This window comes from Tachysurus fulvidraco, chromosome 18, assembly GCF_022655615.1.
Source record: "Tachysurus fulvidraco isolate hzauxx_2018 chromosome 18, HZAU_PFXX_2.0, whole genome shotgun sequence".
Taxonomy (NCBI): domain Eukaryota; kingdom Metazoa; phylum Chordata; class Actinopteri; order Siluriformes; family Bagridae; genus Tachysurus; species Tachysurus fulvidraco.
Window position 1 is genome coordinate 16,672,761 of NC_062535.1, and position 19,759 is coordinate 16,692,519.

General features: G+C 42.0%; 1 protein-coding gene across 2 annotated transcripts; it reads left to right on the forward strand.

Annotated features, from left to right (window-relative positions):
• Nucleotides 1–3,656: 3,656 nt before the first annotated feature.
• LOC113663301 (extensin-2-like) lies at nucleotides 3,657–12,980 on the forward strand. 2 transcript variants are annotated; one of them, XM_027178518.2, is made up of 14 exons: nucleotides 3,657–3,771; nucleotides 4,813–4,930; nucleotides 5,081–5,106; nucleotides 5,332–5,464; nucleotides 5,590–5,633; nucleotides 6,201–6,327; nucleotides 6,456–6,502; nucleotides 6,663–6,813; nucleotides 6,930–6,991; nucleotides 8,695–8,746; nucleotides 8,960–9,021; nucleotides 10,210–10,283; nucleotides 10,941–11,354; nucleotides 11,472–12,980. In XM_027178518.2, exons 2-14 carry the CDS (start codon nucleotides 4,823–4,825, stop codon nucleotides 11,489–11,491), a joined length of 1,320 nt encoding a protein of 439 aa, XP_027034319.2. In that variant the 5' UTR covers nucleotides 3,657–3,771; nucleotides 4,813–4,822; the 3' UTR covers nucleotides 11,492–12,980. The 2 variants fall into 2 exon arrangements, with proteins under 2 accessions (XP_027034319.2, XP_047659515.1); XM_047803559.1 differs by having other exon boundaries at nucleotides 5,084–5,106.
• Nucleotides 12,981–19,759: the final 6,779 nt, after the last annotated feature.

Consider the following 19,759-nt stretch of genomic DNA (forward strand, 5'->3'; position numbering starts at 1 on the left):
ATGTTGGACAGGTTGATGGCTAATTTCACGGTACTTGTGACCAGTGACAATAAAGGCTACTACTACTACTACTTATTTCTTTTATTATTCCTTATGTTTACCTTCTGCTCTATGTTTATGTTCTGTAAAGCTGCTTTGAGACAATGTCTATTGTAATAAGCGCTATACAAATAAACTTGAATTGAATTGAATTGAGAGCGAGAGAGAGAGAGAGAGAGAGAGAGAGAGAGAGATCACACCAGAAGAATAAGTGTCCCAAAAACCAACCAACCACACAATACAAAGACCAACGTTGTGGTCGGTGTATTGTGTGGTTGGTTGGTCAGTGTGCTGTGTGTTTGGTTGGTCAGTGTATTGTGTGGTTGGATGGTCTGTTTAGTTGGTCAGTGTGTTGTGTGTTTGGTTGGTCAGTGTATTGTGTGGTTGGATGGTTAGTGTGTTGTGTGTTTGGTTGGTCAATGTGCTGTGTGTTTGGTTGGTCAGTGTGTTGTGTGTTTGGTTGGTCAATGTGTTTTGTGTTTGGTTGGTCTGTTTGGTTGGTCAGTGTGTTGTGTGTTTGGTTGGTCAGTGTGTTGTGTGTTTGATTGGTCAGTGTATTGTGTGTTTGGTTGGTCAGTGTGTTGTATGTGTGGTTGGTCAGTGTATTGTGTGGTTGGTTGTGTAGCGTCTGGAACAGGTCATTTAGTTTTCATGTCCAAGGCACCCTAAACTTCGGCATCTAATCTTCAATCAACCGATGAGCAACCCAGTTTTACACACACACAACTGGCTCCAGAATGACTGGAGCCTACACAAAGACCAGATAACCCCATGCCGCTTCTCTGATTGAACTCATAGGGACCCTCAACCAGAACACACACACACACAACACAATGAGACATTCCTTTTACTAATAAAACAAGAGATAAGATACTCTAAGATTCTTATTCTTTTAACCCTGTTTAACCATACCGTCTTAATACACCTTGGATAAAACTTTAAAGTCATCTAAAAGTTTGATAGCTAAACCACGTCCACAGACACCTGAAACAAAGGGAGTTTTTCCCTCCGAAATCTTGGCCGTAGTATTGGCCATCTCCCCAAAGATGGGTGGAGTTCGCGACCTTTAAATTGTCACAAACACCACTAATCCATGGTCAGACTTTCGGAACAGCTTGGAGACGACTCCATCTTCCTTCAAAGAAGTTCCAGCAAGCTTCACTTCCAAGAAAGACAACTATTCTGATCTTCAGGAGAACTTGGAAGAACATCTGACCCCACCCTACCTGACTTTTCAGAGATTTCTCTGTTGCATCCGGACTCTTGTGCAGTAAGCCAATGCAAGTAACTAACCAGTAACTGACTAACTGGTTGGTCAGTGTATTGTGTGGTTGGTTGGTCTGTTTGGTTGGTCAGTGTATTGTGTGGTTAGTTGGTCAGTGTGTTTTGTTTGTGGTTGGTCAGTGTATTGTGTGGTTGGTTGGTCAGTGTATTGTGTGGTTGGTTGGTCTGTTTGGTTGGTCAGTGTATTGTGTGGTTGGTTGGACAGTGTGTTTTGTTTGTGGTTGGTCAGTGTATTGTGTGGTTGGTTGGTCTGTTTGGTTGGTCAGTGTATTGTGTGGTTGGTTGGTCAGTGTGTTGTGTGTTTGGTTGGTCAGTGTGTTGTGTGTTTGGTTGGTCAGTGTATTGTGTGGTTGGTTGGTCAGTGTGTTTTGTTTGTGGTTGGTCAGTGTATTGTGTGGTTGGTTGGTCTGTTTGGTTGGTCAGTGTTTGTGTGGTTGGTTGGTCAGTGTGTTGTGTGTGTGGTTGGTCAGTGTATTGTGTGGTTGTTTGGTCAGTGTATTGTGTGGTTGTTTGGTCTTTTTTGTTGGTCAGTGTATTGTGTGGTTGGTTGGCCAGTGTGTTGTGTGGTTGGTTGGTTAGTGTATTGTGTGGTTGGTTGGTCTGTTTGGTTGGTCAGTGTGTTGTCTGTTTGGTTGGTCAGTGTGTTGTGTGTTTGGTTGGTCAGTGTATTGTGGGGTTGGTTGGTCAATGTGTTGTGTGGTTGGTTGGTCAGTGTGTTGTGTGGTTGGTAGTTCTGTTTGGTTGGTCAGTGTATTGTGTGGTTGGTTGGTCAGTGTGTTGTGTGGTTGGTTTGTCAGGGTATTGTGTGGTTGGTTTGTCAGGGTGTTGTGTGTTTGGTTGGTCAGGGTGTTGTGTGTTTGGTTGGTCAGGGAATTGTGTGGTTGGTTGGTCAATGTGCTGTGTGGTTGGTTGGTCAGTGTATTGTGTGGTTGGTTGGTCAGTGTATTGTGTGGTTGGTTGGTCTGTTTGGTTGGTCAGTGTATTGTGTGGTTGGTTGGTCAGTGTGTTGTGTGGTTGGTTGGTCAGGGCGTTGTGTGTTTGGTTGGTCAGTGTGTCGTGTGTTTGGTTGGTCAGTGTGTCGTGTGTTTGGTTGGTTAGTGTATTGTGTGTTTGGTTGGTCAGTGTGTTGTGTGGTTGGTTGGTTAGTGTATTGTGTGTTTGGTTGGTCAGTGTATTGTGTGGTTGGTTGGTCAATGTGTTGTGTGGTTGGTTGTTCAGTGTATTGTGTGGTTGGTTGGTTGTGATTCAGCCTGGAAGGCTACAGGAGGCGGCGCTTGTTCAATGATGACTGGTGGATGTGGAGTTTGTTCAATGATGACAGGTTGTGCAGGGGCATCAATATCGAACGCCATGCTGTGTGGAAGAAGAGGCGGCGACTAACGTGCACTGATTCTGCTTCAGCTGTGGAGAAAGAAAATCTAAAAAAAATATTGAAAATCTGTCTAAATTTTATAGATTTAAATTGTAAGCACTTGATCTGCATTTCGCTCATCACATGTCTCTCACACTAGTGTCCATGAAGAGATCTGAAGAGATGTGGCAGAGAATTCAAATGGAAGATGCTGTGAACTCAGATGAGCTGGTGAGGTGACATTTTTAAATCAGTTGATTGATAGAACTTTGATAACGGTTACAGCGTGTGTGTGTGTGTGTGTGTGTGTGTGTGTGTGTGTGTGTGTGTGTGTGTGTGTGTGTGTGTGTGTGTGTGTGTGTGTGAGGTCCCTCTGCTGGCCCACAGCTGCCATGACATGATCTCCATTTAAACCGCTGTAACAGTCCATTTCTCATGTTTCCCCATTTTCTCTTCACACTTTTCTTTCCTCTTCCTTTATTGTAAATATCTTATTCATACTTCACTCAGCGCTTACAGAGAAATTCAATCTGTTGAAATTCAATTAGAGTTTTATTACAATGTAAAAGAAATAGGAATAAATCAGCAGAAACAACAAGACTTACTTCATAAAAAAGCAACCAAAAATGATGGAATAACTGTTGAGTATTAAATAAGCTTGAGAAAGTTAATAACAACTAAAACTAGGACATCTATATGTATATGTCTGTATTTATTTGACACAAATGAATGAATACACTCTGGGTAAATTTAGACTGTCTGATTCTTTACACACACCTAAGATGTGGCTGAGGTCTCACACCTGAGAAAAGACCTCGCTTCTCACACCTCTGTCATAGAGCTCAGTATCATCAGTTTTATTGTGTTCGGTTCATCTGTTTCTTGTTGTGGCATGTGGTATGAGAGTTATGAGGGGAATTTGACTCTTACTTTCTCTCTCTCCCTCTCTCTCTCTCTCTCTCTCTCTCTCTCTCTCTCTCTCTCTGTCTCTCCTCATCTCTCTAACACCATAAAGGTTTTGTCAGTTTCCTGATAGCTTGCCTCGGAAACACATCCAAATATCTGCTCTTGTTCTGTCTTCATTATCAAAAACACAGGTATGTGTGTGTGTGTGTGTGTGTGTGTGTGTGTGTGTGTGTGTGTGTGTGTGTGTGTGTGTGTGTGTGTGTGTGTGTGTGTGTTTATGTTTGTGTATGTGTGTATGTTTCTATGTGTGTGTGTGTGTGTGTGTGTGTGTGTGTGTGTGTGTGTGTGTGTGTGTGTGTGTGTTTGGGTGTGTGTGTGTGTGTGTGTGTGTGTGTGTGTGTGTGTGTGTGTGTGTGTGTGTGTGTGTGTGTGTGTGTGTGTGTGCATTAGTAGTTATAGTAGGTGTGTGGTCTATGTTTAACTGGTGCCATGTAGTGAAGTTAGAGTTAAATGTAGTTTTATTGGAAGATTTTTATTATGAGAGATTTTTATTAAAGAATTTCCTTAAAGTTATTAATTAAAAATGATTGCCAATGTTATTGAAGTTGAGTTCCTGTTACCTTCCCGACACGGAATTACCTTTAACAGCAAGTCTGAAGGTGTTTTATTTTTTTACAAAATGTCATGTTACAGAGAAAATGCATAGAACGTAATGTCTTCAATTCTGAAACTACAGCAGAATTGAGATAATTAGTGTTGGAGCTATAAAATAAAGAACACAACATACTATAGGCAATTGACAAAGTGAGCATCTGCGTTATCACTAATTGTCTCCTGGATGATAGCTGAGACTTGCAACAACATGAGCAACATCGAATGTTGGAGACCAGATTAAATGCTGCGACAAAGCTGAGAAACGTTTAAAATGATGCAAATACGGAGAAAGTGAAGACAGTAGAACAACGCAGCGCACAATGCTTCTCTTTTAGCTCTTATGAATATTCTGATACTGGAGACTCCATCCATTCACATCTCCTTACAGAAGGCTTTGACATGTTAACAGTTGCACTCATTTTCCATATCTCAATGAAAAACGTTATTACAGTAGAGTAGGGTAGTAAATATGTGTTCAAAATAATCAGGTTGTTAAAGATAATCAAACCTCAAGTTCTACCACAGTTATACTGCAGGTCAGATAGAGATAATGGAGATAACTCAACTTTCTTCTCCAGATCTTTGACTATGGAGAAAATCTCTACTCCACCATATCCTGGACCACCTTTAGAGTCCACCAGTTCTGTAAAGCAGAGACCCCAGCCAGCTCCTCGTACACGCTACACCAACGTAGAGGTAAGATCCAGTGACATGAGTTTACAAGGTTCCAACACAATCATCCTTCTTCCTGCCTCCAAGATATCTGCAATACTTTTAAAACCGTGTTTTTTGTGTGTATCTTTCTATATTTGGGATATATTGTGGTGTGGCTTTTACAATCACCAGCAGTCTCCTGGACCTCAGCACAACAGGTACATGTCCAGCACAATTTGGCATGTTTGTACCAGCAGTGGTTTATCTTATTTATTTATTTTTTTTCAAATACAAATCAAAGCAAATGCTAAGTGACAGAATGATACCAGACCTGTTTGTCAGGATGTTACAAAAACACAAAGTTACAAAAGGATATATAATAAAGTCATAGATCATCTATAAAACCAAAGAATGCTGAGCTTCTACATTTTTTCTATCTCCAGATGTTTGCCTGTGGAGAACATCCCTGCTCCACCGTATCCTGGTCCGCCTCTAGACTCTCTGTCATCCAGCGCTGTACAGCAGAGACCCTGCTCTTTTCAGCCACCTCCTCGCACATGCTACACCACTGAAGAGGTAAATCCCAGTAATAGGATTGGGGTTAACAAGGTTTCGACACAAACAACCTTCATCCTCGCTCCATGTCACCTGCAATGCATCTGAAACCATGCTCTTTTTATCTCTCTATCTTTGGGATGTAGTGTGGTGCTTATAATCACCAGTCTCCTGGATGTCAACACCATAGGTATGTGTCCTGCTCAGTGTCTTGCAGTGTCTGCTAGGAGTCTGCGCTCAAGACATTTTCTGGATTGAGTTATCGGCATTTGTACTCAGACTTGCCTTGATAACGGTCACTGGTATCACTAAAATGTTCTTGATCTAAAAAGAGAGTTTCTACAAAATATTGTTTGTGGTGTCTTCTGTATTGTCCAGGCTGATTCTGTAAGGTTCTCCATCATTCTGAGAAGAATTTACAAATTTGGTGTAAAATATCTGAAACAAAAGGGCTTGAAAAGGAATTGACAGTTTATGGTCTTGATCTTCACTCTGTTATGAGTCGGTCTGGACTTGAGTTTGGCTAGTGTGGTATTAACAATAAGCCTAGACACTTGCACATCCATACTGTACCAGGAGTGGTTTGGGTAGCATAGATCTAGACATGCTGTAAATTCTTAAAAAAAAACCTAAATGATCAGACCTGCTTGATAGGATGGTACCATGTCAGAAATACAGTATGTGTAAGAAAGAGACAGAATCACCAACACATATATATATAATCTAAACTAAACCTCCTCTTTTTTTTCTTCTTAAGTTCTTTGCCCATGGAAAACATTCCTGCTCCACCATATCCTGGCCCACCTCTGGACTCCACCAGTTCTCTACAGCCGAGAGCTTACACCCATCAGACACCTTTTCACACAGACCCTGTCCTTTTGGAGGTAAACCTCAGTCAGTGGGGTTTATCGAGTTCACCCTAATCTTCTCATTTCATTTCTGCCAGACAACCCAAATGCTTGTAAACCACACACTGTCTCACTGTCTCTGTCTATCTATCTTTGGGATTTAGGGTGGTCCCCATAGTCCACTGCAGTCTCCTTCTCCTCAGTACCAAAGGTATGTGTCCATGACTTTGCACATGACTTGGCACACACTTGGACAGTTGTGTGTCAGCTGGGATGTTTTTTAGTTTGCATAGACTTAGATGTACCTTTGTCATTAAACGGAATGCTGAGTGAAATGTTACCAGAAAAATTATACCAGACCTGTTTTCCAGGTTTCACCATACTCATCTGCACTCTCCTCATCCTCCAAACCCCTGCCAATACCCGGAGTCATTGGGAACATCTGGAATAAAAGGGAGTACTGTACTGAAGGGAGCTGTCACCGACGAGCAAGCTTACCACACATGCCATGACAAAGCTGAGGTAAAATCCAGCAAGGGCTTGTGGTTGGGGTTGGTTAGTTACAGCTCAGGAATCTTGGGTTGAAATTCTTTCATATTCTCTGGCATCATTTTGTTCTTTCTCTATATGAACTTTAGGGTGTTCCCTGTAAGAACCTGCCTAGCAACCCGACCTTCTATCCTACACCAAATAAACAAAGGTATTTAAATGCTGCTGTGAATTTTACCCATCATATGACTTAAAGAATATGCAAACGTCAAACACATGGTCCTATGCCAAACTGGAAGCATGCAATTGTCTAGACCAGGGGTCGGCAACCTTAAACACTCAAAGAGCCATTTGGACCCGTTTCCCACAGAAAACACAGGGAGCCACAAAACACTTTTGTCATCTAAAATGAAAATAATGCTGCATATATTGTTTTTTACCTTTATGGAAAATATAGAAAAAACTGTAGTGTGTTGCATTTATGAAATCAATGAACTGCTACCGAGTAAACGAAATTTTATTTCTGCAAGCAAAAAAAAAATACTTTGAACAGTTTGAACTAACCTTAAGAAAAAAGATGCTGGGTTGAAGGTTACTTTCAAATAAAATGTTCAATGTCTAATTGAGTCATCTTCATATTCATGGCATGAAGTTTTGAAGACAGGCAAGCGTGACATCTCCAAACCTCCTCGCAACACCAATTTTTTTCATTGGTTGTTGCGTTAAATCTTTCCCAGATAGTGCTATTTTCTGAATGGTTATTGTGTAGCCTCTTTTTTGATTGGCTGATAAGTGTCAGGCTCGACTAAGTACTAAGACGCGCTTGATTCCTGCCCGTTTCCATAGAGACAGCGGTGCGGACTGATAAATTTTAGGCGCTGCGGCTTATTAAATATATGATAAATAGTCAAAAAGTATTTCTTTGTGAGAAACACGATGTGTGGTGGGAGAGCGTGAGAAAAGACCAAAATGCGTGACTGTCACTCTCAATGCATGACACTTCACAGCCCTGCATGACATCAAAATTTGAACTTGCCGGCTGCAGCAAACCAAAAATGTGTCTGCTTCTGTGTGTCGGATTTCGCAAGTCGGCAGTTATGACGCATATTTTGAGTGACAAAAAAATTAAACATGGTATATTTTAATGTTACAAGAGCATCATGATCTTAGAATTTAGAATAAATTTTTTTTTTAAAACTAACTAAATAAAATAAATTTCAATTAAATATTATCTACAGGGAGCCTCAGCAGACAGATGAAAGAGCCACTTGCGGCTCCGGAGCCACGGGTTGCAGAACCCCTGGTCTAGAATGTCTTTGTATTCTATGGCATTTTGATTACTGTTACTGGAACTACGAGGCTCAAACCTGTTCAGTCTGTCAAACATTGTCCATGTGCACAAGTCCGGCTCTATGACGACATGGTTTGACAATACCTCGGTACCTCAGCAAACAGTACAGATTTTGATTTAATTGAAGTAGGAATCCAACTCTGGAAAAAAGTAATCCTGTTTTGTAAGGGGACCAAAAATCCTAGTGTTCAGGCATGAATTGAATACCTGGAATGAACTGAATGAATGTTTACTGATAGACTAGTATTTTTGGTCTTGGTGTCTTTTAAGACCACCGAGATAACTCTTCACAGTAATGATGAGCTCCACTCTTCTGTAAAAAAAAAAACATTCTGGTATGTTGAGAAGATTCCAGTTCCAATTCATCCCATACGTGTTCAGTGGAGTTGAGTCAGAGTCAGTGCTTAAGTTCTTCCACTCCATCCCTAACCTCCACACCATGTCTTCATGGGGCTTTGTGCACTGGAACATTGTCATGCTGGATTAATTTGAAGCACAAAAGTCTTGTGTTAAAAATGTGAAACTTGTCTCTCTCTACACTCTCCTGAATCACTGAAATTCAGCATATCACAGGGGCAAAAGGCCGGCGCTCACTCACGTGACCTGCTGCTTGAGGTAAACAGGGGAATCACCCTTTAGTTACTTCTCTAAAGTTCAATGATGGAATTCACTTCCTTCTGCAAAAAAATGCTGAGGAACCTGTTCAGCAACATACTGTAGCACTAAGGCATCTGACATTCTGTTTCAATACGGAATCTTACCTGTGACCCACCCACTCATCACTACAACACACACATACACACAAGGTTTATCTGTATTATCTTTTAGTCTCGTTATAGCTCTGAGAAGAGTACCGTCGAACTCTCTACTGAACAGAACGTAAAAGTCAGGTAAGTGTGTGTGTGTGTGTGTGTGTGTGTGTGTGTGTGTGTGTGTGTGTGTGTGTGTGTGTGTGTGTGTGTGTGTGTGTGTGTGTGTGTGTGTGTTTGTTAGTGTGTGTTTGTGTGTGTGTTTGTGTGTGTGTGTTTGTGTGTGTTTGTTTGTGTGTGTTTGTGTGTGTGTTTGTGTGTCTGTGTGTGTGTGTGTGTGTGTGTGTGTGTGTGTGTTTGTGTTTGTTTGTGTGTGTCTGTGTGTGTTTGTGTGTGTCTGTGTGTAGCTATTTGACAACAATATTTTCAAGATCAAGACGATTATTATTGACGTTTCTGTTTAATGTTTTTGGTTCATTAAGGATGAAATGAAATATAAATTAAATATTACACTGGACACAAATTATTTCTTATGTATGTATAAAGATCCAGTGGTGATGTTTTGAAAAGGAAAATAATTATTAAAAACATGATGATACAGCAGTATAACCATGTCATTCTGGATAGAGTTTACTATAGTGTTACTATAAGGAGTAACAATGCAATATAATTATGTTGCTTTGACAATATTACAGTATTCTCCCCACTTCCTTCTTTTCAAATATACAGTAAAATGATGCACTGGTCAGCTGATATAAAACAACGTTTGTTAGATTCCGTTCCAGCAGCATCATGCTGATCATGAAGCCAAGCCTTGGCTATGACAGCACAAGCTAACCGCTAACCCGATTTCCGCTACATTCACTTGCTTTCACGTTAGCAAAAGAACAAAAGTCAGCTAGCCAACAATTACATGCTAATGTAGTATTACGTTTTGTGTGCTTGAGCACCACAGACCCACAGATATCAGTTTATTACTTATTCAAAACATCTGGAGTTGTGCAGCACTGAGGTCTTTAAAGGTCAGAAATTCTATTGGATGGTGTTGAATGACAGATCAGGTCATGAAGACCATGAGCAGTGTAAAAGGGATTAGTGAGAACTATAAACATATTATGTTACTACTTTAAATATTTATAAAATGATTATTCAGGTTTTTACAACAGCTCTGATTTGTATGCCTACATTCTGCGAACAAGACATCAAAACAATGCTAACCATATCAAACCTCAGGAAAAAATAAGTCATTTATTATTATCCTAATTGGTTGAAATAAAACAGAAAGTATGAGCTTCATCTTCCTCCTCCATGTCTTTTTCTTTCCTGCAGCGATCCTCCTCCACCATATCCCGGCTTTGCACTCAACCTGCAGTCATCTGACACTCCACAGCAATTCAGACCAGGTCAGTGCTCCAAACTGCTCTGCCCCGACTAAACACTGCCCCGACTAAACACTGCCCCGACTAAGCACTGCCCGACTAAACACTGCCCCGACTAAGCACTGCCCTGACTAAACTCTGCCCCGACTAAGCACTGCCCTGACTAAGCACTGCCCCGACTAAGCACTGCCCCGACTAAACACTGCACCGACTAAGCACTGCCCTGACTAAACACTGCCCCGACTAAACACTGCCCCGACTAAACACTGCCCCGACTAAACACTGCAACGACTAAACACTGCAACGACTAAACACTGCAACGACTAAACACTGCACTATCACATCACTGCAATAGTTAAATAACCCAAGACAAGGGGGCGTGATAAAGACGTGTTCACTGCTACTATGATGACGTGGATCATTTTCCTATAGCAGTAGGTCATATAGAAGGGGTTTAATTCATTCTTATACCATACTGATTAATTAAAGGATTTTGGCATCAAAAAGTTCTCTGGGTTACTTCCCTAGTACAAAGACATGCACTGTGACAAACCGTCCAATGTGTCCCCCACCATGTGCCCCGAGTCCCCTCAGATAGACTCCAGGCTGCCTGTGTAGGATGAGTGCTACAGAACTTTGAGTGATTTTGTTTGTCTGGTTGTTTTTTACGCTTATCCACAGACACATCTCCATCCATGTATTCTTATAATTATAAAGTCGTCCACGCTGGTGGGAGTCAGGTGGTCACCCATCAGCAGAGGCAAGTAGTGGTCCAACCTGCCTCTCAGCCTTCTGTGGTGATCCAATCTCCAGCTCCAGCTTATCAAGTCGTCCAGCCTCCAGCTCCAGCTGTTCAAGTCGTCCAGTCTCCAGCTCCAGCTTATCAAGTCATCCAGTCTCCAGCTCCAGCTTATCAAGTCATCCAGTCTCCAGCTCCAGCTTATCAAGTCATCCAGTCTCCATCTCCAGCTGTTCATGTCGTCCAGTCTCCATCTCCAGCTGTTCATGTCGTCCAGAATCCAGCTCCAGCTGTTCATGTCGTCCAGTCTCCATCTCCAGCTGTTCGATTAATCCAGTCTGCAGCTAATGCCACGGGTGAGTGTAGAGGTGACGGAGCGCTTTTACGTTCATCTCGATTACCAGCGGAGTTTTAATAAACAAAACCTGTAACACACATGACTCATTTTGTGTTCCTCTGATGTTCCTTTACAGTTTATCGTCGTTATTACTGAAGTCATGCTCTGTGCCACTGAACCGATCCAGGACAACGTGTACGACCCTCAACGCACTGCGATGAAATCTCCAGCAGGATTATTTTTACGGCAAAATTCTTTCAGGAAATAAATAGCCTGTATTTCTTAATAATATTTCTTTAATACATTTCTTGGCTTTTTGTATCCATGGTGATATATACTGTATACTTGTACATTTACAGCAGCACACTAAATCATGATGTGTATTACCGCAAAACCTACAGGGTCCACAGTGAGCAGGTTGCTGTCGGGTCAGAGTCGGATATGCAAATGATAATAGGGCAGACGTGGGTTTCAACCTCTTCTTTTTAAGTTTGATGAATAAAGGATGTTAAATTGTACACGGTGTATTACAACAACATTAGATTCAAATCTCGTTAAGACTGAGCTTTTGATAACTTCGGGAAGGTCTTCTCAAGGCTTTGGGATATTTTTATGGTATAAACAGTATAGTGAGGAAACGAGACCGATAAACACAAACCTGTTACTGATTAAAGGCTGTTACTGGCTGCAGAAACTCCACAATGTGAATGTTATTCAGGGCTTGAAGGTGTTATGAAGGTGTCAGGAGGCTATTAACATCTTACAAACCCTGACATAAGCTGTAAGATTTTATAAAGTGGAACATGTTATAAAGCATTCATAATGCATTGTATACACACATAATGATTCACGAACAGGCATTTTACACTTCATAGCTATATTTATTATTCTCAATAATTAAAGATTATAACACTTTATAGCACACATACCAAAAACAAGCTCAGTGTTGTACACTGCATTATTATTATAAATTAGAGCATCTTTTTCTTAGTGAAATAATCAGAGCTTAATGTTAGAAAACAAATTTTAGTAAGACACATTTATGAAAATATTTGAATTTAGTGATAAAATGTATTTATTTTAAAGTGAGAAATAAAACATTACTTTGACTTCAAGCAAAACAATTTTCCCGTTTTATTTTTTTATTCACTTTTATAGTATTTACATGATATAGCTTGTGAGTTACTTTATTCTACCATTCTGCTAGTTACTCTACACTCTTTTAAACACTCGTTTATCGCTGAGCATCATTATGTCAGTCTGCAGTTCTGATCTGTATTTATATTGTTGTTTATAACGTGTTATAATGCATTATGCTGTTAACACTTTATTTAATGCATTATAAATATGGCTATAAACTCAAATTCCTTTTCATAAATAATTATAACCTTATGTGCCTTATGTTAGCATTATGAACATGTTATGCAGGTTGTTATTACAGGTTATTACACATACAACGTACACAGCCAGTCGAACGTTTGGGCACGTGAGATTGGACATATAAAAATGTGTATATTTCTGGGTATATTTGTTGTCTTAACTTTCATGTGTTATTAAGCTCACAGTGACTTGTTGTTTGTGTCACAGAGACTTTGGTGGTTTGTGTATAACCTTCTATTAATAATTAAAAAAACATTTTACTGAATCATGAATCTGTTTTTAAAGATGAGTGAAATTTACACTCTGTATGAAGTGTGGGAATGACTGCACCGTGGACAATGTTTGACAGTCTGAACAGGTTTAAGCCTCGTAGTTCCAGTAAACAGTAATCAAAATGCCATAGAATACAAAGACAATTTAGACATTTGCATGCTTTCAGTTTGGCATAGTGTGTGACATTTGCACATATTTTTAGTCATATGATGGGTAAAATTCACAGCAGCATTTAAATACCTGTGTTTATTTGGTGTAGGATAGAAGGTCGGGTTGCTATGCAGGTTCTTACAGGGAACACCCTAAAGTTCATATAGAGAAAAAACAAAATGATGCCAGAGAACACAAGATTCCTGAGCTGTAACTAACCAACCTCAGCCTTGTCATGGCATGTGTGAATGGTCACTGGTTTTGCTAAACATGGTCTTAGTCTCGACTAATAATAGTAATGATAAAAAAAATAAAATTTTAGCATGTTGTCTCATTTGTCAAGAAATAATTAGTTCATAATAATTACTTAATCAGAACAGGCTTACGGCACTCAGCCAATCATACCGTACTGTTCTGGACCAATCAGAACACACTATACTGTTCTTCTTCTTATTCTTCCGTATTTTTCCATTGGGGTAACCACAGGGAATCATCTGTCTCCACCTAACTCTATCCTCATCATCCTCTACTCTCGCACCAATTACCTTCATGTCCTCATTTAACACATCCATATATCTCCTCTTTGTCCTTCCTCTTGACCTCTTACCTGGCAGCTCCCTCTCCAACATCCTTCTACCAATATAACCATCTCCCTCCTCTGTACATGTCCAAACCATCTCAAACTATCTTTACTGACCTTGTCTCCAAAACAGCCAACCTGAGCTGTCCCTCTGATGTGCTCGTTCCTAATCCTGTCCATTCTCGTCACTCCTAAAGAGAACCTCATCATCCTCATTTCTCACCTCATGTCTGTTCCTCACTGCTACAGTCTCTAACCCATACAGCAGAGCTGCTCTCTCTACTGTCTTCTACACCTTTCCTTTGATTCTTGCTGACACTCTTCTATCACACAACAATCCTGACACTTTTCTCCACCTGCACTCACCTCTTTTCCACACTCCCCATCACACTGGACAGTTGACCCCAAATACTACTGCACCTTCTTGACCTCAGTCCCTTGTAACCTCACTCTTCTACTTCCCTCTCTCTCATTCACACACACGCATTCTGTTTTACTACAACTGACTTTCATTCCTCTTCTTTCCAGAGCAGACCTCCACCATTCCAGGTGTTCCTCCACCTGCTCCCTACTCTCACTACAGATCACAATGCTGTCTGCAAACATCATTGTTTTCAGAAATTCCTGTCTGACTTCACCTGTGAACCTGTCCATCACCATAGTAGACAAGAAGGGACTCAAAGCCGATAATTGTTGTAGAACTCCTCTTTCTGACCTTTAGCACATCTCACTGCTGTCATATGCCACTCCTGACATCCTCATACAGTACCATAGCTCCTCTCTCAGCACCTGTCATACATTTACGTTTTACGGCATTTAGCAGACACCCTTATCCAGAGTGACTTACAACTGAGCAACTGATGGTTAAGGGCCTTGCAGTGGCAGCTTGGTGGACCTGGGGTTCGAACCCATGACCTTCCAATCAGTAGCCCAACACCTTAAACACTGAGCTACCACATCCCTTTTTCTAAATCTAAGATGGAGTGCAGCTCCTTCTGTCCATCTCTGTACTTCTCTATTAACATTCTCAGAACAAAGATTGCATCAGTTGTGCTCTTTCTTGGCATGAAGCCATACTGCTGCTCACAAATATCCACTTTTGTTCTTAGCCTAGCTTCCACCACTCTTTCCCATAGCTACATTTGTCATAAAAATGGGTGTCGTCACAGAGAAAATTCAGACCCAAATGCAGAGAAAGCTAAAAACATGATTTATTACATAAAACAACACAAAAACTGGGAAAAATTGAAACCAAAACTCAAAGAACAGAGACACGAAGAAGAGACCATGAAGAGAACACAAACAATTAGACACATGAGGAACAGGAGTGCTTAGGTGGGAAGGAATTAGACAAGGGTGGGGCAGACATGTGAATACAAAATGTAAACAAAAACACATGGGACAAAAGACATCTGCCAAAAGGCCCCCTAATGTTCCAACAGGCAAAAAGTCTGGGTATGATCCTGAGAGTACTCCACCTCGAAGCGTAGCTCTTGGCACGCAAATCCCGCATCATGCCTGAAAGTCCGGGGAAACCATGATCCAGGCAAGATCCAGGAGTGGGAAACGAGGCACACAGTGAGGCAGTTGGGGGGGATTGAGACACATGGCAGGCAGATGGGGGTGCAAGGCATGTGGAAAGGCAGATGGGAGAAGCAAGGCACACGGTGAGGCAGGTGGAGAGAGCGAGGCACCCGATGACGTAACCAGAGTGGCCACAGCCGGGCAGAAACCCCTGCCAAGCTGCAGCCAGACCCATGTCCAGGAAAGGCGGGAGGGTGGGAAAAATCCTCCTCCACCTACATGATACAAGCAAAAAAAATAAATGTCCACACACAAAAAACAAACAACTAAAAACAGGAAAGGCAAACCGATACAGGCCTGCAACATCCCCCCGTGGACAAGAAGTGAGGTGATGTCCCCCACAGGAACAGGTGATGTCACAGGGCACCAAGAAAACAACAAAAAATCAGCAAATCAAGCAAAATGTGAGGCGGCGTCCTCTGTAGGAAGCAGGAAGCAGAGCGCTACCCCCCACCGGTATAGATGCAGAGCCATGTCCACCAAAAATAAAATAAAAATAAAAATAAAACCAAAATTTCAGGGAAAAAAGTTCTAAAAGGGCAGAAAGAATTGTCCAAAAAGATGCTCTTCCAATCATTCAGTGCTAAGCTAGAGGCTATCCTGTTGGGTCTGTGAGTGGCAGAATCCTTCTGTCAGAAAAACTGGTGATGTCACGGGTAAAATTCATACCCAAACGAGGGGATAGCTAAAAAACACGATTTATTAAATAGAGCATAACACAAAAACCAGGAAACACTGGGAAAAAAAGAAAGACAACATACTGATGAGGATTCAGTGTCGCCTTGAGAATAAATTGGCAGATAATTGGATAAAGAGGAAGAGGTGTTCTGAGGCGGGAAGGGATTAGACAAGGGCTGGGCCGAAACGTAACAAAAACACATGGGACAAGAGACAACTGCAGGACCGCCCCTAATGTTTGGACAGGTAAAAAGTCCGGGTGTGATCCTGACATCTTTGTGTGGCTCATCAACTTTATACCTTTGTAGTTGCTACAACACTGCACATCACCCTTTTCCTTAAGGATCAGTACTAGAACACTTCTTCATTCCTCAGCCATCTTCCTACACTCTAAAATCCTGTTGAACAAACTAGATAGAAACTCCACTGTTGTCTCTCCTAGACACTTCCTACACCTCCACAGGTATGTCTGGACCAACAGCATTTCCATACTTGATTCTCCTCAGATCCTCTCTAATCTTTCCTATTCCTTGCTCTACAACATTCACCTCTTCCTCCTGTCTTTCCTTCTCATTTTCTTTATTCATCAGCTCCTCAAAATACTCCTTCTATCTTCTCTGCACACTCTCTTCACCTGTCAGCACATTTCTACAGTATGTCTATCTTTAATCACCCTTACATCACTCCTTCCCATTTCTACCTCTCTGTCTTGCTAATCTGTCCAAGTCCATCTTACCTTCCCATGTGTTTAACCTGACATACATTGTTTGGTCTTTGTCATGTCTTGTCTACTTCCTTCAGTCCTCTCTACATCACACTTCTTTTTAGCCAGCCTCTTCCTCTGAATGCTGTCCTGTACTTCATTGTTCCACCACCATGTTCCTTATCTTCTTTTCTCCTTCCAGATGACACACCTACCACCCTCCTCCCTGTCTTCCTGATCACTTCTGCTGTAGTTTCCCAGTCATCCGGAAGCACTTCCTGACCACCCAAAGCCTGTCTCATATTCTTTCTAAATTCCTCACAACATTCTTCCTTCCACCTCTTGGTCTTCTATTCTACCTTTCCTGTCCTCTTCTTCCTGGCCACCAGAGACATCTTACACATCACCATCCCATGCCCATCATCCCATGATTCTCTTTTGGCTCTCAACGAAGGCGGTCACATTTTCTTTCCCTCTCCCTCCCCTTTAATTTCCCTGCTCTGCTCCTTTCGTCTTGTCTATTGTCTTATACTTTGAGAGACTCTTTCCGCACTGCTCTCCAAACTAAAAAACATCATGGATTTGATAAACTGGTCTCTCAATGAAATTGACACCATCTTCTCAACGAGAAGCTTGGGTTCGGGGGAACCTGACTGCCCTGCCGAAACGTTCACAGCTGGCTATACGATGGACGCGTGGGAGAGGTGGCAGGTCATGTGTCTGGTGGCTCTTTCCGTGGAGGACATTTAATTGAAGACATCTACCTATTCGGAACCATGATAACAGGAGTTCTGCTGATTGGAGTAGGCATTGCCCTGGTTTATCGAGGAAATCAGAAAACGGTGACAGCTGTCCAAAACCTCCCAAGGCTGCCCGTCATGATTGATGCAGTGGGCAGAGCGGTCAGCACTGAGGCTGGGATTATTAACCGCAATATGGATAACATCGCGGTGAGGCTCACTGCTTTGGATACTGTTAACATCATGGAGAACTTTGGAAAGAAAAATGGATCGATTTGGAGAGCAGAATGGACTAAGAGAGTAGTCGTGTAAATTGGAATGCGTCTACTCGCCCCAAGACCAAACAAACCCAATCTTATCTGCTTTCGGCTCCCCTCAATCAGCACTGGCCTTAGCCAAGGCCGCTGCTGGAACAACAATTCCCCTGGAAGAGCACTGCAGCGAGACGCTCTTGTGTTCCTTCCCCCATTTCCATAGACACCTGAGAATCGTTGACTCTGTCTGGGACCTGATCAAGGCTGTCTCCATGGCAACTTGCTGTGTATTGCTATGACAATCTTGCGGACTGAGGCACCGAGATTTGATGCCGAGAGCAACGACTCTCCAGGCCTATACATACACACACACACACACACACGCACATATATACATATATGCACTCCCCCCACCCCCCATCCCACGCCTTCGCCGCTTTGTACCGCCAGTCTGACAAACGGGTCTGTGACCAGCGCCGAAGATAAAGGCTGCAGGACCTGATGGCTGCTTGCCTGTGCTAGATTACCTCCACCACCACCCCCACTCCCCTCCCCTGTCGTGTGTTTATGGCGTACTGTTTATGTGCTTATGTTGCTGAGGTGTTTTTCCTGTTCCCACACTGTACTCCCCACCGGAGCATAGTCTGGGGGTTGTTTTTTTCTCCTCCCTTCCCTCATGTTATGCTGTATTTCTTTTCAATTCCCTGTCTTCCTGTCCTGTCCCCCCCTTGTCATATTGTATGTATTGTATGTATGGACAGGTTGATGGCTAATTTCACGGTACCTGTGACCAGTGACAATAAAGGCTACTACTACTACCATGCTGCCTGGCTACACTCTCTCCTTCCACCAGTTTGCAGTCTATAATGTCCCTCATATTGCCTTGTCTATATAGAATGTAATCTACCTGCGTACTCCTACCTCCACTCTTACAGTATATGCAACTCTATGTTCCTCTCTCTTCTGGAAATAAGCCATTTCCATCCACTTTGCAAAGTCCACCACCATCTGTTTTTCTTGGTTTCTTTTTTTAACACCAAACCTGCCCATCAACTCCTCATCACCTATTTTCCTATCACCAACCTTAATTCTCAGAACTGCCTTTCTTCTTTTCTCTCTGCCTATAAGCCCTTCTCATTCATCTCCTTTCTCGACCAACAGCAGCCCAATTTCTGCCGGCACCCTGTAGGTCGACAGAGAAGTAGGCGGTCGTTGTTGACTCGGGACCTCGACCGATCCGGTGTGGAATTCACACTGACGACTCACATGGTTAAATCTGAGGCAACCCTCTTTATTTATCCGGGTTTGGGACAAGCACAGAAATCACTGAATGGCAACCCCTGTGGCTAGATTAGAACACACTATACTCTTCTGAATCCTTAACTGATGACTTAACAATGACCTTAGAGTGAAAGGATAAAGCAGTAGTAAATATGAACAATGTTAAGTGTTGGTTTGTTTGAGCAGGTATAAAGGGACCTAACCAACCAACAAGCATGAACTCATAGATGAACACATTACACAACGCTTTAAGTCACCTGTGATTAAACCATCTTAAGTTTCAGTGTCCTCAAAATGTTTCAGTGAAACCTTTCAGTCAATTCTTCTTGGAATGCCAAAGAACTTGCTTCTTCACTTTCTTCCTTTCAGTAGCTTTTCTCTTTTTCTAAACATCACTAAAATATTTTGTATCAATTTGCTTCCTGGAACACCTTGTACTGTAGATCATTAATATCACAGGTGTTTCAGGTATGAAGTTCATGCTCATTAGCACGAGAATGCACTGGGTGCACACGCTCAACCCAGTCAGAATACACAGTACTGCTCTTGACCAATCAGAACACATTTTGATTATGAAAATAAAAATAAATTAATTCATTCATTTGGTTAAAAGGGGGCACGGTGGCTTAGTGGTTAGCACATTCGCCTCACAACTCCAGGGTTGGGGGTTCGATTCCCGCCTCCGCCTTGTGTGTGTGGAGTTTGCATGTTCTCCCCGTGCCTCGGGGGTTTCCTCCGGGTACTTCGGTTTCCTCCCCCGGTGCAAAGGCATTCATGGTAGGATGATTGACATCTCTAAAT